Below are 24,312 nucleotides of genomic sequence, written 5' to 3'. Positions count from 1 at the left end.
AGAAGGGGAGACTCCATCTTCAGGCTCCAAGCGCAGCAGGTGCGTCTTCAAGGGGAGAGGCCTCTGGAGAAATACCCTGGAGAAACTCCTGGACAAGAGAAATTGTTCTCTTGTTGGCTGGTGGGTTTTAAAATTAATCTCTTCATGCTGTTTCCTCAACTTTTGCACTTTGTGGATCTCACAAACAGCACTCTAACGGCATCCGCAGATATCGAAAGTAAAGACTTTTCTTAATTGTTCACAATCCTGATGACCTCTCCAAGATAGACTGTTTTGGCCCTCAAGGTTTCTCTCCCTTTCTAGGTCTCATTCACATGTATGTTATTACCTCTTCTGGAGGTAATGATATTACACCTTCTCTTGCCTTCCAGACGCCATACCTGCCTGGTCTTCCTCCTACCTGAGTGCCCACTCTTTCTCAGTCTCCTTTGCTGGCCCTTCGTCATCATTCCCAACCTTGACCCTTTTATTCTCCTTCATCTGGACTCAGTTCCTTTGTAAACTCATCAAATCCTATGGCTTTAAATACCACCTATAAGCTGAAAAGTACCCACCCTGTACTTCTGACCTGACACCTATCCTGAGTCCAAACTCCTTTCCCTGTCTCTCCTGGGATCTTTAATTGGCATCTCAAAGTTAACACGTCCCAGAACATAGCTTTTGATTTTATACCACCAGCCAGCTCCTCCCCGAGTCACCCCCATCTTGGGGAATGACTCCACCACTCACTCCATGGAGAAAGCCCAACTCTAGGAATCATCCTTCCTCTCCTTCCCTTGCACCACTCCTTGCAGCCATCAGCTGGCCCTGTCAGCTATCAATTCAAAATCCGGGTCTTTCTCACTATCTGCACGGGTGCCCTTCTATCCTGCACGCTGCCCCCTCTCACCTAGCCCACTGCGATAGCCACCTGGTTGTTCTCCCTTCCTCCTTTCTCATCCCTACAGCTGATCACCGCAGGTGTAAACACTTAAGTCAAATCATGTCACTCCTCTGCTCAAAACCCTCTGATCGCTTCCCAACGTCCTTGGCATGAAAGCTGAAGTCTTCAGCACAACCCGCCTGCCAGATCCACGTCATCTTTCCCCTGGTCACACCCATCCACATCTCTCCAGCCTTGCTGGCCTCATCACTGTTCCTCAGCGGGCAAGCCTGTTCTTGCCTCACTCAGGTCCCGACCCCTCTGTCTGGAATGATCTTCCCAGACCACTCTGCTTATGGACAGCCTCTGACACTCTTCCCCTGACCATGTATTATTGCTCTCCGTAGTAACTCTGTCTAAATGAAATTATATATTTGTTTTCTTATTCCTTTTATGTCTCCTCAACTAGAAAAGAAGCTCCATGTGGTCAAGGACTTCTGTCTATCTATTCCAGTATTATATTTCCAGTGCCTAGAACAGTGCCTGGTATAGAGAGTGTATTTAGCAAATACTTGTGGAATGAATGAATTTGCTCTTTGGTCAAATTTTAAAATCACTCCTTACTAGGCCACCTTTACAATGTCATGAAATAATTTTTAATATAAAAGCAATTTTATCTTTAAGTCTACCCTCCACACACACACACACACACACACACACACACACAATTTTCAGTCTGTGGGCCCTTCCCATCTTAACTCCCTTCACAGATTATCTATTTAGTCTTCGTTAGTCTCAAAATCAGGCTGCTGTTCAAAGATGACTTCCCGTCTCACTAATTTCCTCTTTCTCGGAATCCTGTAGTCCTCAACCTCTGCTGTCATCTTGCTGGCCCAGCTGCTCTCGGAGATACTTCACAACCAATCATACAGGCAAGGGCTTCACTTACCCGTTGTTTAGAACAGAGTAGAGGGAAGGGGGCTTAGGTTAAAGCTCCAGAGGATTCTCCTGGACCCCATTCATTCATCTATCAGGTGTTTCTTGAGCCTCTAACCCATGTTAGGAACTGTGGTGGCCATTGAGGAGAAAAATGAATGTCCTCCTCCTAGTTTTCAAGGAATTCATAGACTAGAGGGAGAGAGAAGCATGCAGACAAATAAAGAGTTACATGACATGTGCCATGCGGCTGGTAGAGAAGCCTGAAGGACCAGAGAGAAGGGGAACCAACTTTGTGGAAGGGAACAGTGCATGGAGGTGTGGAAACGGGAGAGGTGTGGCACGTTTGGACATGAGCGAGCTTTCCATGAGTCTGGAGCACAGGGTACATGGGAGGGAGGGAGGTGAGATCATGAGAGGCAGCAGACAAAGCAGGGAAGGTAGGCAGAAACCAGGTCATACAGGGAATTATATGTTATACTAAGAAATTTGGACTTCATTCCAAAGCTATTGAAGAACCGATGGAAAGCAGAAGAATTTTCTGATTGAAAGTTCTGAATTCATTCACATGTTCATTTATTCATTCATTCAACCAATATAATTTGAGCTCCTATTATGTACTAAGCCTAGTGCTAGGCTCTGGGTGGTATTTAATATCATTTTCTTGCCATTATAGAGCCAATAATCCATGGGGCACAAAGGAAGATTCTTTGGCAGCTCCTGCCCTGAAGAGCTGTATGAACAGGAAATTTAATTATAGCAAAGAATGGAAGCAATTTCCCTAATAACAGGTATATGTTTAAGCAGATTTTGGTATCTCCATAAATGGAATATTATGTAGCCATTAAAAATGATCTTTGCAAACATAGGAGAAAGATTGATGACGTTCCTTAATCGTGTAGGAGAAATATTATGATGCTTACTGGAAAAAGCAGGGTAAAAAATCTATACAGAGCGATATATATCAATGAGGAAAAACAAGCATAAAAAAGACCATAAAATATACAAAAATATTAATTGCAGCTGCCTCTCTGCAGATTGATTTTTCTGCTACTTTTTACTTTTTCTGTGCCAAAAAGTTTTCTCTATTAAGCACACATTTACTTTTTCAACCCAACATTTATTATAAAGGGAAAAAGATGAATAAAACCAAGAATGAAAGTTGGGGTGGGGGTGGAAAGAGGGGTGACACTCATCTACCTGACATGATTTAGGTGTCTTCAATGCTGGAGGGCTGGGATAGTGGGAGGCCTTCCTGCCTTCGGGCAGTTCCTTTAGGATTTGTGGCTGGTCCTTCCTTGCTTTTCCATTACAGCATGTATCACAGCTTCTGTCTGAGGGCATTTGGCTGAAGCAATCTGGTGTGGAAAGTTCTAATCTCAGTTAGACTCTATGTGACCTTGGACAAGTCAGTCTCCCCTTTCCCTGGTTCCCTACCTTCCTGAAGGAGATTTTCCAAAGACTTTTCCAGGAAACAGGATAAGCAAGAAGATTCCGGCCACAGGGCAGGCATTTTGTTCTTTTTCAAAATAAAGATAAGCCCATCCCAACATCCTATTTTCCACTAACTTTCAGTCTCTTCCAATCCTGCTAGCTATTAATGTTTTCTTTTTTTTTTTTTTTAATCTCTTCCAGGAAATGACCGAAACGGCTTAGATTTCAACAGGCAGGTAAGGACATTCAGAAGAAAACCTTTATTCTATAAATTTTGGGGGTCATTCATACTCTGTCAGGTGTGGGGACACAAAGAAGATTAAGGGAAGTTTGAGGGTGTTTATTCATAGACTCATAGCTCTCAGAATTGAAAGGGGTCTTTCAAGGGCTTTTGCATCCAATCCCTCCCCCAATCCACAATCCAACGTCGGGGTCACCTCTTCATTATGTCCTCAAAAGAGTACTGACAGCGCAGCCCTATTTAGGATTATCTGCAGGCTGGATGTGGTCTGGAATCTAAGACCACAACTCTTTTCCCATCAAAGCTCAGCTTGAGTTGTCTCTTGGGCAAGTCTGTTTGCATGGCCTGACTATGTGTAGAGGAATTTGTGGAGGTACAAAAGATGGAGGGTTGGGTTCCTCAGGGAACTCCTGATTTATTTATTTATTCATTTATTTCTAACATTTTTATTGGTGTATAATTGCTTTACAATGGTCAGTTTCTGCTTTACAGCAAAGCGAATCAGTTATACATACACATATGTCCCCATATCTCTTCCCTCTTGCGTCTCCCTCCCTCCCACCCTCCCTATCCCACCCCTCTAGGTGGACACAAAGCACCGAGCTGATCTCCCTGTGCTATGCGGCTGCTTCCCACTAGCTATCTGTTTTACGTTTGGTAGTGTATATATGTCCATGCCACTCTCTCACTTCGTCCCAGCTTACCCTTCCCCCTCCCCGTGTCCTCAAGTCCATTTTCTGTAGGTCTGCGTCTTTATTCCCGTCTTGCCCCTAGGTTCTTCATGACCTTTTTTTTTTTCTTAGATTCCATATATATGTGTTAGCATACGGTATTTGTTTTTCTCTTTCTGATTTACTTCACTCTGTATGACAGACTCTAGGTCCATCCACCTCACTACAAATAATTCAATTTCATTTCTTTTTATGGCTGAGCAGTATTCCATTGTATATATGTGCCACATCTTCTTTATCCATTCATCTGTCGATGGACACTTAGGTTGCTTCCAAGTCCTGGCTATTGTAAATAGCCAAAGGAACTCCTGATTTAAAAGATAGAGGACAAAACAGGGGAGCCAGGACAAAAAGAGCTCAGGAAAGAGAGTGTAACCCAGCTCAGTGGGACAATGGAGATACAAGCTGGGCGCCTTTAAAGGAACGAGCTGGGTGGAGTTCAAGTTAGTCGGGGAGGGTTTCAGGCAGGGGAAGGTGGTGTTGGATGGATTGAAGGGTGGATAGATCTGGATGTGTAAAGAGGAGGGTGAATGAAGAGAGGACCTTCCCATTGAAGTTAGAAGCTGATGGGAAGATTGGGGGCTGAGGGCGAAGACAAGGTGTGATGTCAGAGGCAGATGATGGGAGGGTTCACTGGGGGGACAAAGTCTAAATTGGAGACAAGCAGGAAGCAACACTGGGCCCTAGAGTGAGGCAGAGACGTGAGAATTAGAAACAAAGTCAGAAAGCCTGGGTTTGGGTCCTGTTTTGGCCACCAGCTAGCTGTATAAGTTTGGTCAAGTCACTTAATATTTTTAGTATGAGTTTTCTCAGGTGAAAAATTAATTTATTTCATACATTTGGGGTGGGGGAGGGAACATGTACCGTGCCAGATGTGGGAATACAAAGAAAATTAAGACATGGTCTCTTCCCTGGAGGAGCTCACAGTCTAGATTGAGGAGTGGGGGAGATAGAGATAGAGGGAGAGGGAGAGGGGAGGGGAGAGAGAAAGTCTTGAGCGGATCATTAGAATAACCTCATTCATGCTTCATTGGAGGCGTGTAAAAAGCATGGTGTCCAACAGAAATGAGAATAATTCATTCTTCCCGGTAGCTCAGGGCAGGCTTCATGGAGGAGGTGATATTGGATTCTAGCTCTGAAGAGTCAGTAGACTTTGTCAAGCAGAGAAGAGTGGGCTAGAGAAGGAGACAGCCACGGGGAAGGAAAGACAACCCCAATTTGGGGATACATTTGATACTCACTAGGGGTCCTTCCCACTCATATCCAGAGTCCAAGTTTAGAAGGAAGTCAGGGGTGGAGGTCAAACTCAGACATATGTTCTTCTCCTCCTTTATCTGTAGAGTGATTTGAAGTCCCTACTAACATTTCCTGAAAGGCTTTTAACTCTAGGTACATCCTTCACAGCTGGAGAGGAACAATCTGGAGTCCTAACCCAAAACCTCTTAGGCAACTTCTGCAATTGTGTTCATTGGGGAAGTTTGCTAACACATGGAGGCCAACTACTCGCACCCTTCCCTCAAGACCTAAGACAGAGGTAGGCTTCAGTTAAAGACATATCTAGGTGAGCTACAAGGAAGGACTTGCAGCCAATGTGACTTATCAAACAATGGAAGAGCTACCAAGGGAGGGAGACTGTAGAATCAGCTTCTCTCTCAAGGTCTTTAAAGATGAGACAGATTCTCATCTAAGGGATCGTTTGGCCAGGTTTGTTTCCAGGGCAGGAGGATGGAGGACATTCCCGAGGATTCAGTGATCCTGAAGGAGCACTCGGCAGGTTGGGATGTGGCCTGTTGCCTGTGCTTTCCAAGGGTCCCAGCCCAGGGTCCGCCTCTCATGGTCCCTTGGACGAGATGCACGTGGAGGAGCCCATCCCACACCAAGACGTGGTGGCACCAGTCCAGCCCGGAGGTGGCCCGCTCCACAGGCCTAGTGGGTTTGGCTGCCTGTGTGATCTTTCTAGAGCTTGGGAAACCCTCGTGCTTAGGACAAGGCTAGGGACAGCCCCTCTGGCCCCAGCAGCCTATAGAGAGGCCTCGGCCCTTTGAACATCCTTTGGGGTATGGTTTCCCCACCAGCTGGGAGAAAGTTTCCTGGCTTCTGTCAGGGGAGGGCCTCACTAGCATTCGCTTCCCTTCAATGAGCCTCATGGGAAAGGGGCAGTTCCACCCTCCCCTGGGAAGGGTTTTTGGATTTCTCATTACTGACCAGAACAGACACATAAAGATCTTTTCTTTAAAGAGGTTGGAATTTTGGAGGAAGGGAGGCTCAGCTGGTCACGCTCATTTACACACTTAGACTGGAGCTCTTCTCTGTGCACAGGCACACATGTCACGCCCTCCCCAAGGCCCTCCTCACTCCCTCTCACTGTCTCTCGGATGCCTCAGATACCAAGGCCCACACCCTCACATTCTCACCAGTTCACTTGCAGGCCTGCAGGTGGGCACCAGGATTTCTCAGGCCCTTGCACTGACAGTGATACCCTCGTGCTTCATAACAAGGGAAGTAAACCAACGTTGGCGACCCCGAGGCACTGGGCAAAGTGCTTTTGGCACTTTATCTCATCTGATTCTCACTGTATACCAAGCGTTACTATCCCCCTTATACAGGTAAGGAAATTGCCTCCCAGGCAGCCCCACCTGATTTGGAAAAGGATTGGAGAGATTAAGTAATCTGCTGAAGGTCACGCAGATTGGTCAGCTGGCAGAGCCAGGACTTGAACCCACATCTCTTTGACTCCAGAGCTCATTTTTCCCATGATGCCTTGCAGCATGTCCTCTAGAGTCTCTCAACTCCCCTCTTCCTGAACATACACATCGTCCTTAGAGAGAGGCCTGGGAGCCAGCAGCTGAGTGTGACCTCACCATGACTAACTGGGAGGAAGTGGGAGGTGCAGGGAGTGGGGAGGGGAAGAAGGAGTGTTGTGTAGGAGCGGCCTCTGTGTCTGATACAGAGACGGGGTGGCAGACGCGGGAGAGCAAAGGATGAGTCGCTGCCCTTGGTGAGGCTCACAATGGAAGGCCCCAAGCCATTTGGTGCAGTTGGGAATTGCAGCCAGGCTCTGGGCGCACTGCTGTCCTAAGGTTGCATGAGCGAAAGACGCTGCCTCATCATAAAGTTTCATGCTGAGCCTCTTAACTTTCTGGTCCCAGGAAAGCAGCCTGAGCCTGTTTGGGAGATAATTGGGCTGACCCAGAGACCCAGAAACAGGGCCACCCCTCAGTCCCTAGGAAAGCTTAAGACAGAGTTGGGAGGCAACAGAACAAGGCCAGATGCCTGGACAGGGAATCAGAGGTCCTGGGTGCCAGTGCTGTTTCCACCCTACACAATCCTCTTCTCCTTCCTGGGCCTTGGTGTCCTCATGAATAAAAGGAAGACATTTGCTTGAGATGATTGCTAAGGCCCCTGCGGTCTGTATGTTATGGTCCCATCAATATTCTCATGCCATATTCTGTTTGGTTTTGCTTCCACTTTCCTTTCATGTTTTTCTTTGAAGAGAAATGGGGAAGAGAGTGTCCATTTCTTCACCCTGAGCTGTAGAGAGTGAGGAGAAATATGTCACGTGGAATCTTTCCAGCCTTTATGATCTTGTGTGATCCAGCGAACAGAATCTTTTGAAATTCAAGGGGCAGAGACAGGAGGACCCAGCAGGCTGGATCTGGGGCCAAATATTCATTCTTTGAATATGTAGTCATTCCTAAGAGCTGGATAGAGGGTGTCATTTGTAAGAAGATAAATGGCAATGAACTCTGAAGTGCATTCTGTAAGAGACGTAAGAGTACTGAGCTCTGAGATACCGCCCAAGGATGTCACCAAAGAGATGGTGTTGAAGCGGGTGACAAGGGAAGAGACGGGGGTTTGACTGACTGGCAGAGAGGGGTGGCAAGAATATTCCAGGCATAGGAGAGAGTAAGGGTGGAGCCTCGCTATGTAAAAGGGAGCTGTGAGAAGGTCAGCATGGGATGTGATGGTGGCAGATGAGGCTGGGCCAGATTATGCAGACCTTTGAATACCCAGCAAAGAAGTTTATTTATTTATTTGTTTATTTTGGCTGCGCCGCATGGCTTGTGGCATCTTAGTTCCCTGATCAGCGATTGAACCCGGGCCCTCGGCAGGGAAAGCACAGAGCCCTAACCACTGGACCGCCAGGGAATTCCCAAGAAGTTTAGATTTTATCCTGTGGGCATTTTCAAGCACAACTAGTTTCATTTAATGGAAGAGCCTTAGGAGGGAGTGTGGGTGCGGAGGGCAGGAAGGATGAATGACGCAATGATGCAAGAGAGGCCTGATGGGATGCCATTGTGGTAGGAGGAGTGGGCAATGCCAAGGAGAGGGATTATGCACACAGACTTAGAGCCAGACAACCTGGGTTTGACTCCTGGGCTTGGCACTACCTGGCGGTGTGACCTTGGGCAAGTTCTTCAACTTCTGTGTTCCTCAGTCTCCTCATCTTACAGGTGGGGAGAATAATGGTACCTACCTCACAGGGCTGTTGTTAGTGTGTGTGTGTGTGTGTGTGTGTGTGTGTGTATACCTCTTAGACAATGTCTAGAACATATAAACTGTATAGGTATTTGCTATTATTATTCCTGTGTCAGTAAAGCATGGAGAGACTCAGATTTGAGAGAGATTTTTGGTGTAAAATCAGGAGGATTTAGTCAACAGTTTGGATATGGACAGCTAAGGAAGGGGAAGGGTCCAGCAGGATTCTTAGGTTTCTAGCTTGGGATACTGAGCATTAGTGGGACTATAACCAGAGATCAAGAGAACGGGAGGTCCAGCCAATTTGTCCAGATGATGGGAAGAGGATGAAGGGCAGATAATGGACAATAGGTGCTCAATACGTGATGAGAAATTTGGATCTGCAGCCCACCAGCCAGGTCAGGATGCATACTGAGGGGTCACCATCGAATCGTGTCATCCAAAGTGATGAGAGGGAGGGAGGTCACCTTAGGGAGGGTGCGCAGACTGGGGTGAGAACCCAGGGCAGACCTGGAGAGAAGGAACATGTAGGGGACAGGCTGAGGAACGGGCACCCGTAGATGAGACCAAGAAGGAGTGGTTAAAGGGATGGGAGGAGGACCACGCCCACAAAGGAGAGACTTTCATATGAAGGTGGGGATAGCAGACAGCATCACAGCACACAGAGATATTGTAGAGCCCCAGCCTGGAAGTGGCCACGGTTTGGCAGTGAGGTGAACACTGGTGGCCTCATCGTAGCGTCTCTAGCGTCTGTGGTGAGAGCAGAAGCCAGATTGCTGTCATCGAGGGGTAAGGAGAAGTTAGGAAATGCTGGAGACGAGGACTGCAGATTCCCTTTCAAGGAGTGGGATGATAAAGGGATGCAGATGTTGGCTGAAAATGGAGACAGTGTGAAGGGAAGGTTTTGGGGATGAGGGAGACTTTGGTGGGTTGTGGGCCTGGGGAGAGATAGGAGATGCCATAGAGGAGACAGAAAAGAGAGAACATGGGTGGAGGGTTTAGCCTAGAAGAAGAGAAGGGCTCTTCTGGGAGGGAGGGAGGGAAGGCTGAGTGCCCTGTGGGTGAAGTCAGGAGCCTGAAGGACAGCCTCCTGTTCACAGAGTTTCTCCACTTCCATTTCCTGCTCTTTTTTTTTTTTTTTTTGGCTGCGTTGGGTCTTTGTTGCTGAGCTCAGGCTTTCTCTAGTTGTGGTGAGCGGGGGCTACTCTTCGTTGCGGTGCGCAGGCTTCTCATTGCGGTGGCTTCTCTTGTTGCGGAGCACGGGCTGTAGGCACACGGGCTTCAGTAGTTGTGGCATGTGGGCCCAGTAGTTGTGGCTCGCAGGCTCTAGAGAGCAGGCTCAGTAGTTTTGGCGCACGGGCTTAGTTGCTCCGTGGCATGTGGGATCTTCCCAGATCAGGGATCGAACCCGTGTCCCCTGAGTTGGCAGGCAGACTCTGAACAACTGCGCCACCAGGGAAGTCCCCATTTCCTGCTCTTTCAACCAACAGCTAACTTCAGAAGAACATTAGGAAGTATCATTGGCTTAAAGGGGCTTGGAGGAGTCCACAATGACAGATGCACACCTGGGGAGCCTTGCTTGCCCTGCTCTGTGCTGGTGACATCTGGGCCTCTCGTCATCCAGGGCTGTGGGTGTCTACCAGACCCATCAGAGCGATGTCTCCATCTATGCTGTTGAAAGCTAAGTCTTGCTAGAAGACTTCACAAAAGTCCTCTGGGGCCAGAAGAGAGTCTGAAGCAAGTTGGCAGGTGTCTTTGTCCCTGAGCCTCCTACCCCCAAAGCTGAGACCCAGTGGCCTGGGATTCTATCTCAGCCCCAGGCCTGACAGCATTCTCAGCTCACCTGCGGCCGCAACATTCAGCCCTCCAGTGCCTCTCTCGGGAACCCGTCCAGCTAGTCCAGAGCAGTGGTCCCACTGCGCTCCCATAGAGCATTTGGTTTTGAATCAAATGGGATTTTCCTTCGCCGTTTTCATGACTGTGAGCTACCACGGATTCTTTTTTTTTTTTTTTTTTTTGAATTTTTGAATTTTATTTTATTTATTTTTTTTACAGCAAGTTCTTATTAGTTATCTATTTTATCCATATTAGTGTATATATGTCAATCCCACGGATTCTGGCTGCTCCCGGCATGCGTCGATTGTAGTGTTTAATCAGCTCAATGGGACATCTTCTCTAAAATCAACAAAATTCAGCCTAAGGAAAGGTCTCTGAGGATTCTGAATGATGGAGAGGCTTCTCCAGGGAGGCCCATGATGGAGACACAGAGGCGGCAGGACCGGACTCTCAAGTGAAGGTCTGCAGTGAAGACATAGTGAGCCCCTCCCGCAGGCACCCAGGGAGCAGCCCCAGGAGGGCCGGCACCACAGTAGCTGAGCACCAGAGGACAAGGGAGGGAATTAATTGACCACATTTGACCATTTAGTTGCACAAACCTGTGTCTAGCTGTGAGGGGTCAGAGGGGAGTAGAACGTGGTCTCTGCCCACGGGAGCTCCCAGCTGGTGGGAAGAAAATGTAGCAGAGGCTGCGGAGGGGAGGGAGGGCCCCTGCACTGAAGTAATGCAGATGGGGCTGGTTCAGTGAGTCTAAGAAAGCCAGGCAGGTGTGTACAGCCAGGGGTAGTTGGCCCAATAAGCTGGAGGGAGACTCTGAGACCTCCCTGTGAAAGACATTGGAGGATGAGAATTAAGGAGGCTTGTTTCCCTCTGCTGCTAGATCCTTCTTCTGGTCCTGTACTTCCGGGTTGAGGCAGGATTATTGAGGGTGGATGAGCAGACTAAGAGAAGAGGATGCGGAGCCAGCAAGCCACATTTTGCTCAACCCTAAGCAGTAGGGTTGGGTTTTAGAGTGTTGATGTATAACATCCTTCTTCTTTCCCCCTCCAAGGTACCAAAGCAGTTGAAAAAAACAGATACAGGAGCCTGACAGATAGAGCTGCAGGGGGGACAGGGTTGGTTTTTTGTTTGTTTGTTTTTAGAGTGTTTTTATCGCCAAAAAGAAAGTGACACGGCTACCCTAGGAGACATTGCTATAAAAATCATTTAACAATAAAATTATAAAGACAAAGTAATGACAAAGATGGTGGATAATTCTACCAGAATGCCTAGATGGACAAAAAATGTATAGTGGACATCAAAACATAACTCTTATATCTTTGTCAAACAAGAGAAGAGGAGAACAATAAAATACTGTTTTTAGGAGATACCCTTTAAAAAATGTACAATTTATTCTAAAAGGCTGCACTTGAACAACAGGCCAGAACTTATATTCACTTAACTTGTTGGGGGACATGGCTTTGATGTGTAGCCACAACGGACTTTCAAAGACCTTGCTCCAGAATTAAATACATCCACCTGGCACAGATAGAGCTGGTGGAGAACAGACCTTAAAGTACCCTCCTAGCCAACAGGCAGGTCTCAGAAGGTGTCAAGTCGCACACACCCACTTCCTTCTAAACCTGTGTTCTTAGCCTTATCAGACCCAATGTTCCTTGTAACAAGGATGCTATAAAGCCCCTTTAATATCCTAGAATGAAATTTATAGAAAACATACATAAAAATCGGTAAGATACTCTAATTTGAATAAGGATTCAAGGGAGAATGAAAAAAATTAAAATGATATAATATGTATTTCAGCAAGTAAATGCTTGGGCACATTCCCCTGGAAGGTTTGATGAGATAGTAGGATGCTTGCACCTATATGAATGTGACAGACACAAGTACAGACTGATATTGGTATGCTCTACTGGCAGCTGAAAAGCCATGATTTTCCAAAATGTGAAACAACTCTTGGTAAACTTCCAAACAAAATAAAATATAATCTTTCCTCAATTTATACAGAAAATGGCATCCCGGAAAAAGTCAGTGCATATCAGAAGTGTGCAAAAGATATGTTGTGCCTGCATAAAAACTGGAATTGAACTCTAGGCTCATGTGATACAGGCAGGCTTTTTACTGACACGAGTGTCCAGTGGGGCGTTTGAAAGTCGGATGCGAGTTGTACAGGACACGAACGAGAGTTTCTTGTCCAGTACTGTCTTCTGTGTTGCAGGATGTCTAGAATGCCTGTCCTCTGCCTGGTAAATGCAAATAGAGCCTCCTAATTATTAAGACAGAAAAACCACCGCATAGATTTCAGAGAATGACCTTCAGGTTTGCTGTCATCCCCAGCGAGGACAGCTGACCTAGACTCACCAGGGACATAGGTCACTTCTACCAGGAGGCAGAGGGCGAGATGTTCCTCTAGCTGTGATCCTTCCACACAGAAAGACAAGGGAGTGGAAAATGAAGGTTCCCCAGCACTGGGAAGAGGCACCCCCAAATAATACACACAGACCTGCCCTCAGAGCACTTACTTGCTATCCAATGAAGGAGACAGGTCTGAAAAGTTCCTTAAAATGTCAGAACAAAAGGATATGTAAACCAGTGCAGCTTCAACAGGGAATAAGCTGGGCTTACTGAGTAACAAGGTTGATGGAGAACAGAATTTTCAGGCAGGAGATCATTGGTGAGAAGAAATGATTCCTTTCTCCAAAGCGATTTCCCCATTGCAGTCAAGATAATATAACAATAGAAATAGTTAATGGATCCTGCTGTGCGCAGGCGCTGAGCGTTACTTAGAGCGACACTGTGAGGTCACTGGGATCATTCCAATTCTATAGATGAGAAAACTGAGACTCTGAGAGGTTAAGGAATTTTCCCACGATCACTCCATCCATAAGTGGGGAATTTAAAGCCAGGCTGGCCAGACTCCAGACTCCGTGGCTCTCCCGCTCCACGGCCCTGCTCGTCTTGGAGGAGGCGGTTCCACGTAGCAGCTGAGCCGATTGTCTGTGTTGGCCAACCTCTCTGCGTCTCACAGCCTCATCCAAAAGTGAGAACAGTCATAGAGCCTACTTTCCAGTCATGTTGTAAGGGTTAATTATAGATAAGATACATAACCTAGAATAGGCTCTGACATACAGTCATCGACCAATAAACATTAGCTGCTATTACTTCTGATGAATGAGAACCCATCATTTTCTCTTCCCTGGATGGCTGCTGCACTGGGCTTGCACCAGTTTAGATGGGCTGCATCTAAGCTGGTGTTTAGATGTTATCAGAAAGGAAATGTTTTTCGGAGATCCACCATCTCTCCATCTAAGCTTCCCCCACCTGCCCCAAGTTTGGGTGGGAAGCAAATGATGAGTGTCTTCGCATTTGGAGAGGTGGAAAGTTGTCCTCCTTTGCCAATCATGCTCTGCTCTTTGGCCTGAGGCTCAGCTGTCAACTGTGTCCTGCTTGTGGCCTGGGCAGCAGCCTTGGCTTTAGATGGACTGAGCCTTGTTGAGAGCAGCACGGTGAGGAACAGGTAGGAATGGGAGTGGCTGGGGTTTTCAGGAGCCCCTCCCCTAGAGCACCCTGGTTGACCCAGCTACCCACTACACCACCACAAAGCCTCTCCGGGGTACTGGGTGTCGGGCCAGCTCATTCAGGCTGCAGCACTGGCACAAGCCCACAGTGCATCTCGATGGGGAGTGGAGACTGAATGTTCCTCTCCGCTCAGGGGTGGGGTGGAGAGTGGTGAGGACACAAGCGGAGGAGGGAAGTGTCGGAACCCTCTCCCTGATTCTGCAGGGATCCAAAAGGGGGTTTTCTTTGGAGATTTGAACCTAGTTGCCTTTGGTGGGTGTAGATGCTGGTAAAGCAGGGCCAGTTCATCCCCCTCTCATGTAGGAGTCTTTTTTGGAGCAGGGGTCTTGAAAAGGAAGCTGGATTTGACCCCAGTGGCAGAAGAAGTTAATACCACCCTGAGCTGAAAGGCACTGGGCTGTGCCCTTCATAAGCAGTATCTCCTTGAAACCTTACAGCAACCTAGAGCAGTAGCTTTTAGAACTCCCATTTTACAGATGAGGAAACTGAGTCTCAGAAAGGTCAAGAGACTTGCTTGGAACCAGGGTTCAAACCAAGGATGATGGGATGTGCGAGGCATTTTACCTAAAGTTATATCTTACTTGATATTACTTCATCCTTACGACAGCCCGGTGAAGTAAGCATGATTATTCCCATTATATAGCTGGGGTAACTATAGCTCAGAGAGGTGAAGTAATTTTTACCCAAGGTGGAGCTCAGATATACAACAGACCTGTCTGACTCTACACTGTGTCAGGGTGCTTTTGCGAGAGACAGAGAGATCCTGCAAATCGACAAGCCCTAATGTTGCCCAGAGCCCCTCATCTGATGTCTGCACAGTACTTTTCCACAGGTCCCAAGCCCTCATGCTCACACCGCAGACCTCTCACGGCCGGGGCTTGCCAGCTCGCATGGCAGAGATGCTATCTGCAGGCTCAGGGAAGGCTGCCAGGGGAAGGGTGGGGCGAAGAAGGGTTCCTACCCAGAGGGTTCCCCTACCCCAAGTGGAGGCGCACCTCCCTGGGCCTGTGCGTGAGAAGGGCGCAGGGAGAAGGGGAGCGTTTTCTTGTGTGTGTGCCTGCAGGGCAGGGGGTGGGACCTGCCCTTCTCTTTGCCCCCCTGTCAGAGGGCTGTCGAGGCAGCTCTAGTACCTGGGAGATTCTCCTCCCAGAATCACAGCTGCGGCAGAAAATAAACTTTTCCACCTCAAACTTCCCTCTCCTAGTCTAGCCTGAGAATGGCTTTGGAGGCCACGCTTAGGGCTCAGGAGCTGTTTCCTTGAGGTGAGCTTGCTGGGTGTCTGCGTATAGCGTGTGTGGTGGGCTCCATCCAATCCACTCTGCTAAATATTTCCCAACTTCGCCACTTGCTGGCTGGGCCCCAGGAGTTGTTGGATGAGGCGTCTTAGCTGTTTGCTCAGTGGGTGCTGGGTGCCAAGGTCTACCCTCTAGGGATCCAGGGTCTGCACATAGGACTCTGGCTAACCTAGTTTTTTAAACTCTTTGAGATTGAGAGTTCAGTACCAAGCTATATATCTCAAGCCAGAATAGGCCCTTTACAAATGCCCCTTAGGGAAGACAGGACTGAGGTTCTCCTGGGACTGCCTTCTCCTGGCCACTTCAATGGAAAGTGTGGTTGGGGATATCCAGTGACATCTGATATCCCTGTGACTTTATTTTTCGTCAACTGTGGAGACAAATTTGGGTTGAGCTTCTAACTCTGGAGTGAGTCAGAGACACATAAACCCTTAGGGCTAAAGGGTCCCTTGGAACCTGTCCCCCTGTTCCCAGAAGGGTTCCACAGATCTGTGCTGTCTGGCACCAAGGCTTTCTTCTTCCTTTCTCCTATCCAGTCTGTCGATACACTTATTTATTCATAATATTACATCTTATGGCTAAATTTTCACCATCTACAGTGGCATCTTAAAAGAAGAAAACATAGCAAATTTTTATAAAGCTCAATGTATTCAATTTTAACAGTCTGAGATTTTGCAGTTTTTTGGTATTAAAATATTAATTGTATGTAATGAAATGATGACCTGAGTAGGTGATACTGGTTACTTTAATATTATTTGGCAAAATAAAAGAACACTCTGAACTCTGAAAAAAAAAAAAAAAAAGATTTACTTGTCAGGAGCCTCAAAATCTTAGGAACCAGTGTGATTCCAGCCTAACCTACCTCCTGGGGCACACGTTCTACTGCTGACACCCCTGACAGATGGCCACTGGCTCCACACCTCTGCCAAAGCTCTCCCAGGAATTTGGGACTCAGCACCGAGAATACAGCCCCCTCCAGGGTTGAGAGGGTTGCAATGCTTGGCCATTCTTTCTCCTGATAGACCCCATCAACCTCCCTGTGATGGTCCCCCCGTGGTCATCACTCTGCCTGCCTCAGCTCCAAGGCCCGAGTCCATCCCCTTCACTTGACAGCCGTTCAGTATTTGAGAAGAGTTCTCACGCCTAAGTCTTCCCTTTTCCATGTAAACATCCAGAATTCCTTCAATAATTTCACGTATCAGGTTTCTGATTGCCTTATTTAAAGCAATTACACACATAGTACATGAATGCTATGTATACTTTCTTGTAAAAATATTTAATAATAGAGATAAGCAAGAAGAATTTTGTTCCCTGTTCAGCCTCAGCCCTCTTCCCAGAGGAAATGCCTCTTATTGGTGTGGTGTGTATGTGTTTAGAAGAATCTTCTCTCTGCACGTACATGGATATGGATACAAATGGAAATGTATAAATATACGTGGAGTTTTAAAAATGCATATATATGTACATGTGTAAGTAGGTATAAATTATACAGTGTGTATTCTTTTGAGACTTTCCTTTGAAATTTAAAAATAAGATTTATAGATTGTTTCATGGCAGTACATATAGGATTGATTATGATTATTGTTAATGACCACATACTGTTCTACTGTTTCAATGTAATTTTACTGTTCCATTGCCCTATCAATGGGCATTAGGTTGCTTCAAATATTTTTGTACAATGCTCTATACAAACTCTTTGAACTTGTTTGTGCCTTGATGCCTTTATATGTATAGGTTTCGGTCTGCCAATCACCCTCTTTAAGTGTAGTATCCACAAGCGTACAACATTCAATACCCAGATGACATCTGGCTAGGCCAGAGCACAGTGGGACCCTTGGTTCATTCATTCATCCATTTATTCATTCAGCAAAACTTGGTGGAGCAGGTACCATATCTTTATTGTGCCCTGATTTCTTTCCAAGCCCAGATAAGACAGTGGCAGGCCTGTCCACCTGAACTTGCATGGTTAAGTAGGGGAACCTCCCTCCATACTCTACTGTACTAGGATGGTACAGCCTACCCTACAGATTTTTAAAAAGATAATTGTATCAGTGAACACCTCTCAAGTCTTTTTTTAAAAAATCTACACTGTTGCCTCAACTTGTACAGTTAATTTTCATGTTCTTAGTAAAAGATTCGTACATTTCCTCTTATGTTTTATCTTATTACTTTCTTCCCTTCCTTGCACAATTTCAAGATCTTTTTTTAACCTTGATGTCTTTGTGCAAGGTACCAGCTAGCCCTGCTCCTCATACAGAGATGTATGCGGGGCACATACATCATCATACTCTAAGGTACTGATACATTCTTAACAAGACTGAACAATGAGCAGAGTCCCATGACTTGCCATTGGAGACATCCCTCCTGGATGACATTGATTCATTAACTAACACTATCTCAGCCCTTATGACCCCATCTTGACCTCCAGGGACATGTATATATGTATACCTACAATAATTGCAGCATTCACCTGATCCTCATTTCTAAGAACCCTGTATAAAAGGAAATGAGCCTAGTTTGGCATGCCTTTTTAAGTCAGTGTGATACAATAGAAAGAGGGTCGATTCTGGATCTGGTCAGACGTAGGTTCAAATTCCAGCTCTGCCACTTTCTAGCTGTATGGCTTTTGGGAAATCCTTTGACTTCTCTGAGACCCAGTTTCCTAAATTCAAGGATTATTGAAAGTATTTATACATCAATTCTGCATCTATTTGATTAAGCACTTACTAAGTGGCAGACAAGCAAGATAGGTGTCCCAGGTAATAAATGTGCAGAATCATTAACTTCATATCGTTTTGGTGACAAAAGCAGGGAAAGCTCTTCCTAGAATAGGTTTTATAGACATTTAGCCCTAACTCTTGAGACCTGGGTAAGACTCAGAAATTATTTTCCTTCTATAAGTAGGGAAACAGATATACTGTCAGCGAGTCCCTTGGCTCAAGTTCACTCCGCCTTTTGGCAATAAATTTGGTAACTGCTCCTCAGCCTTAGAGAATTTAGCTTACACTGTCAATTGTGTGGGTTCAGCCAACCATTGTGCCTGGAGCCCTGTCGCAGGCTAATAAGGGTAACAGGATAGATATGTAGTCAGTAAAAATTGAACCAAAGGACGAGCCCCATGTCAAACAGCTACACAGAGCCACTGCAGTGCCTCACTTATCCAGAGAGCCAGCAACCTCACCAATTTAGAATCCAGCTGAGAATAAGAAGGAAGCAAATGAGACCTGGAGCCAAACCCTTTCTCAGAGCCTCAAACTTTTATTTTAGAAACAGTTATAACAAACTTAACTATCTGTTTTTTCTAGCCCTTAGCAAATAGAAGTTGAGAAGTTGAGCTGAAATAGGGGCTGCTAGAAGCAAGGATACCAACAGTAGGATAAAAACCTGGTTGTGAGAAAGGAGGCAGAAAACCTGGAAAAAGCAGAGCTGCAAAAAAAAAAAAAAAAAAAAAAAAGGCAATTCAGGGCCATTTAGTGCTACTGCCAACAGAAAGGCCAAGCACTTCAGTGTCCCCGAGGGCATGATTGCTTTTAAAAAGAGTTCACAATTAAGACTGAGTCATTGACTAAATTATCTTTCAGCTGCTATTCAAGGGAAAGAAGAGATGTATATAATACATTAATAAATATCAAAAACAAAACCAATAAATATCCATCCAAAACTGAAATAAAGACTTGGAGCTACAAGGGATCGATTTCAGTGATTGAAAATCCACTTATTTGGGGAGGCTTCCTCAGGAAATCCTAGGAATTTGAAAGATGTGTTGAATGTTTTTTTATTGAGGCACAGTTGATTTATAATATTATATTAGTTTCAGCATACAACATAGCGATTCAAAAATTTGATACATTATACTTCATTTATTATTATAAGATATTGGCTATTTCCCTGTGCTGTACAATATATCCTTGCAGCTTGATTATTTTATACATAGTAGTTTGTACCTCTTAATCCTCTACCCCTATCTTGTCCCTCCCACCTTTCCTCTCCCCACTGGTCACCACTAGTTTGTTCTCTTTGTCTGTGAGTCTGTTTCTGTTTTGTTATATTCATTCATTTGTTTTATTTTTTAGATTCTAAATATAAAAGATAGCATGCAGTATTCATCTTCCTCTGTCTGACTTATTTCACTAAGCATAATACCCTCCAGGTCCATCCATGTTGTTGCAAATGGCAAAATTTCATTCTTTTTTATGACTAATATTCCATTGTATACATATACCACTTCTTCTTTATCCGCTCATCTGTTGATGGACATTTAGGTTGCTTCCATATCATGGCAATTGTAAATAATGCTGCTATGAACATTGGGGAATTTGAATGAACATTGGAGAATTTTTGAAGTAGTGTTTTCATTTTCTTTGGATATATACCTAGTGGTGGAATTGCTGGATCATATGGTAGTTCTATTTTTAGTTTTTTGAGGAATCTCCATACTGTTTTCCACAGTGGCTGCACCAATTTACATTCCCACCAACAGCATACAAGGGTTCCCTTTTCTCTACATCCTCACCAAAATTTGTTATGTATAGTCTTTTTGATGATAGCCATTCTGACAGGCATGAGGTGATATCTCATCGTGGTTTTGATTTGCATTTCTCTAATGATTAGCAATGTCAAGCATCCTTTTCATGTGCCTGTTGGCCATCTGTATGTCTTCTTTGGAAAATGTCTATTCAGTTCTTCTTCCCAGGTTTTAATTGAGTTGCTTGATTTTTTTTATATTGAATTGTATGAGCTGTTTATATATTTTGGATATTGACCCCTTATCGGTCATATCATTTGCAAATATCTTCTCCCATAGGAGAAAATATTCTCAGTAGGCTGTCTTTTTGTTTTGTCAATGGTTTAGTTTGCTGCACAAAAGCTTTTTAAGTTTAATTAGGTCTTGTTTATTTAATTTAATTTTTTTAAATTTTATTTTGCCTTATGAGACAGATCCATCCAAAAAATATTGCTACAATTTATGTTAAAGAGTGTTTTTCCTATGTTTTCTTCTAGGAGTTTTATGGTTTCTGGGCTTACATTTAGGTCTTTAATCCATTTTGAATTTATTTTTGTATATGGTGTGAAAAAAAAGTTCTAATTTCATTCTTTTACATGTAGCTGCCCAGCTTTTCCAGTACCACTTATTGAAGAGACTGCCTTTTCCCCATTTTATATTCTTGCCTCTTTTTTGTAAATTAATTGACCATAAGTGTGTCCATTTATTTCTGGGTTCTACAATCAATTCCATTGATCTATGTGTCTGTTTTTGTACCATTACCATACTGTTTTGATGACTGTATCTTTGTAGTATAGTCTGAAGTCAGGGAGCATGATACCTTCAGCTCTGTTCTTTCTCTCAAGATTGTTTTGGCTATTCAGGTCTTTTGTGTTTCTGTACAAATTTCCATACAACAAATAATTTTATTTCTTCTAGTCCTGTGAATAATGCCATTGGTATTTTGATAGTGATTGCATTGAATCTAGAGATTGCCTTGGTCATTTTAACAATATTAGTTCTTCTAACCCATGAACCTGGTGTGTCTTTCCATCTGTTTGTGTCATCTTCAGTTTCTTTCATCAGTTCTGAGTACATGTCTTTTACCTCCTTAGTTAGATTTATTCCGAGGTGTTTTATTCTTTTTGATGTGATTTTAAATGGGATTGTTTTAATTTCTCTTTCTGATAGTTCATTGTTAGTGTATAGAAATGCAACAGATTTCTGTATATTAATTTTGTATCCTGCAACTTTACTGAATTCATGGATGAGCTCTAGTAGTTTCTTGGTAGTGTGTTTAGGATTTTCTATGTATAGTATAATGTCATCTGCAAACAGTGACAACAGTTTTCCTTCTTTTCTGATTTGGATAGCTCTTTTTTCTTTCTTGCCTGGTAGCTGTGGCTAGAACTTCCCATGCTATGTTGCATAAAAGTGGGCATCCTTGTCTTGTTCCTAATCTTAGAGGAAATGCCTTCAGTTTTTCACCATTGAGTATGATGTTAGCTGTAGACTTGTTATATATGCCGTTTATTATGTTGAGGTGTGTTCCCTCTATATTCACTTTGTGGAGAGTCTTTGTAAAAGGATGTTGTTGACTTTTGTCAAAAACTTTTTCTGCATCTATTGAGATGATCATATAATTTTTTATTCTTTAATTTGTTAATGTGGTATATCACATATATTGATTGGTGAATACTGAACCGTTCTTGCAGCCCTGGAATAAATCCCACTTGATCATGGTACGTGATATTTTTAATGTATTGTTGGATTCGGTTTGTTAATATTTTGTTGAGGATTTTTGCATCTATGTTCATCAACACACGCACACACAGAATACACATATCTGCATATATGTGTGTTTATTTAGCAAATGTGCCCCTAAACCTCTCAAGACTTCCCTTTCACCAGATAAAGGAGGGAACTGTAACTAACTTGAATACCTCATAAACTAAAAACTTCCATACAGACTAATGAAATTTTGAGTGCTTACTATTTTTAATATTAATTTTAAACTAAGATTAATCTTAATTTTTTCTAATTTAAAATGAATAATTACCTTTAAAAATTTGAACACTGCAAAATATTTGACTTAGAAAGTGAATACCTTCTGAAACCCCAAATACCCTCCACTCCACCTATTATTAGCAGTTGGATTGATTATGTTCTTTCAGAATTTTTTCTGTGTTAGTTCTTTTAGTCCTGCAGGCATTCAACAGAGAATGCCTGAAATAGTCCTTTGTTATAAAGGATAAACCTTTAGGGGTGAAAATACATTTTCTATCCTAAAAACTTGCCATTCTGTCTCCTCTTCTCCGTTCTTACTGTTTTGGCCTTAGGCATGTCCTCATCAGTTCTTTGCCTAGACTACTGCAATAAACAGCTTTTTAAACTAGTTGCCCCACTTACAGTTGTCCTCTCTTCAAATCCATATTCCATACAGCTGTTAACATAATCGAACTAAACAAAAATCTCGCGTGTCCCTGCCCTTTACTTGAGTTACACTTTGCCCCCGAGTCCAGCCTCAACTCCTTTGCGTGACCCACAGGACCTCTATCGTCAGGCCCTGGCTGTTTGCCCAGGCCTCTCCCACCCCAGGCTGCTGCAACGCTGAATAGCTTGTCGCTCCTGAACATGAAGCCCTGTTTCACCATCTGTGACTGTGTACAAACTGCTCCCATTTCCTGGCATGCCCTGCTTTATCTTCTCCTGGTGAAACCATCTTTGTCCTTCAGGGCTCCTCAGAGGCTCCACTTCTCTTCCATGGAGACTTCCTACCTCATTCCCCTTTCACTAGCTATCCTCTGCCCTGACAAAGCAAATCACACCCTTTCCATGTGACCACTGCACTGCCTTCCCATTGCTGTAAGTACTGCACTCTAGGTAATTGCTTTTTTACTTGCCATCTCCTAATTAATCCGGAAGGTCCTATTCACCTTTGTGTCCCAGTTCCTCTTGGTATACAATGGGTGTATACCAAATATTTATTGAGCCAAACTGGGAAGGGGACCTTTATGGGGCAGGAAAACCTCTGTTTAAAGCATGCCACATGGTGGACTGTCTACTCCAACTGCTGTTGGAGCAGACCTGGTGTCAGAGGGCCACAGAGGTGCCTCGTTTTATTTGGGGTACCAGAAGAATACAAGAGATAAGGGCCTCAGCCTTACTTAGAAGACTGTTCTCAAATATGAATGTTACCAGGGAAAAGCCTTTTACATGCATTTATAGCCAACACTCAGGCTTTCAGAGACAGGCTTCCAGGTCACAGGCAGTTCCCCAGGGGATGCCAAAGAGAATCTCATTCAGACTTGTTGAAAGTTTGCTTTCAATAACTATGTCAGCCTCACATCCATGTAAAAGTCCCAGGCTACACTTGTGGATGGAAATGTTTACACCAACTGTGTGCCACATGTGAAAACAGCACGGCACATGGGGAGGCAGAGGTCAACAAGCTCATTTTTACGTGGGAAATTCTGGGTGGCAACCCAATGGGGCCACCTTATAGAGTGGTATAGGCAAAAGAGGGCCTGGAGGCCAAAGACCCAAATAGAAAGTCAGGCTCTGCTTTTCCAGCTGTGTGATGGACATATTAATTCCTCCTACTCTTGGTTCCTACATCTGTAAAAATGGTTGGATAAGATTTTTTCCCTCATTGAATTATCATGAAGAATAAATGATGATACTTTTGAAAGTGCTTTTTAATTTCTAAAATGCTTTAAAAATATTCCTTTTTCCCTATCTCGAACTGACGCTCTTGGAGCTAATCTGTGTAGCGCTTCATAGTCACAAGTTGGTGTGTATGCATGCATGTGTGTGCATGTGTGCCTGTGTGTCCGGGACGAGCAAGGCATCTGTCCTTCCTTTCATTAGTCTCCTTTGGGCCCCAGAGTAAAATGTACACTGGCGTGAGGATTTCATGGCATGGCTGAGCCTTGTCTTTCCCCTCTCTACCTCTCTTCCTCATGATGAGGGAGGAAAAAAGCAAATATCAACCCCCTGGAGTTAATTCGTCCATGTGAGAGTCAAGGGAATACAGAATGCTGGTTCTCAAACCAAGTCTATTAGGTTACACATCAAGTAGATGTGTGCTTTATCTGTGTCCAAACCTTACCCTGTGTAGTAATGGAGAACTCTGAATCGGGACTGAGATTAAATGTTATTAGAGCAATGGGATTAGGGTTACTACTGAGTTACTTGAGGAGCCAGAATAGGCAACAACATCAGAGTGATAGAAATAGAAGATAGAGCCATGCTGCAGTGCAGTGGAATGGACCAAATACTAGGTGGAGAGTTAGGAGACCGGTCCTTAGGGGCCCTGCCTTAGTCTCCAGGCCTGGCTTGGCTGCAGCTCTAGCTGTGTTGCCCTGAGCAGGTGATTTCTCCTCTCTGGACATCAGGAGTCACAGCTGTAAAATGAGCCATTTGAACGAGGTGATATC

General features: G+C 44.6%; 1 protein-coding gene across 1 annotated transcript in view; it reads left to right on the top strand.

The window, feature by feature from the left end:
- POU2F3 (POU class 2 homeobox 3) overlaps nt 1-24,312 on the top strand; it is a 76,947-nt gene that overhangs the window by 26,684 nt on the left and 25,951 nt on the right. Inside the window, exon 3 of the mRNA XM_079709574.1 lies at nt 3,434-3,468. Within this exon, the coding sequence (XP_079565700.1) occupies nt 3,434-3,468 (35 nt within the window). The remainder of the gene's footprint in view (nt 1-3,433; nt 3,469-24,312) is intronic.

This window comes from Hyperoodon ampullatus, assembly GCF_949752795.1.
Source record: "Hyperoodon ampullatus genome assembly, chromosome: 7".
In the NCBI taxonomy this organism is placed as follows: Eukaryota; Metazoa; Chordata; class Mammalia; order Artiodactyla; family Ziphiidae; genus Hyperoodon; species Hyperoodon ampullatus.
This window is presented reverse-complemented; position numbering and strand designations above follow the sequence as displayed.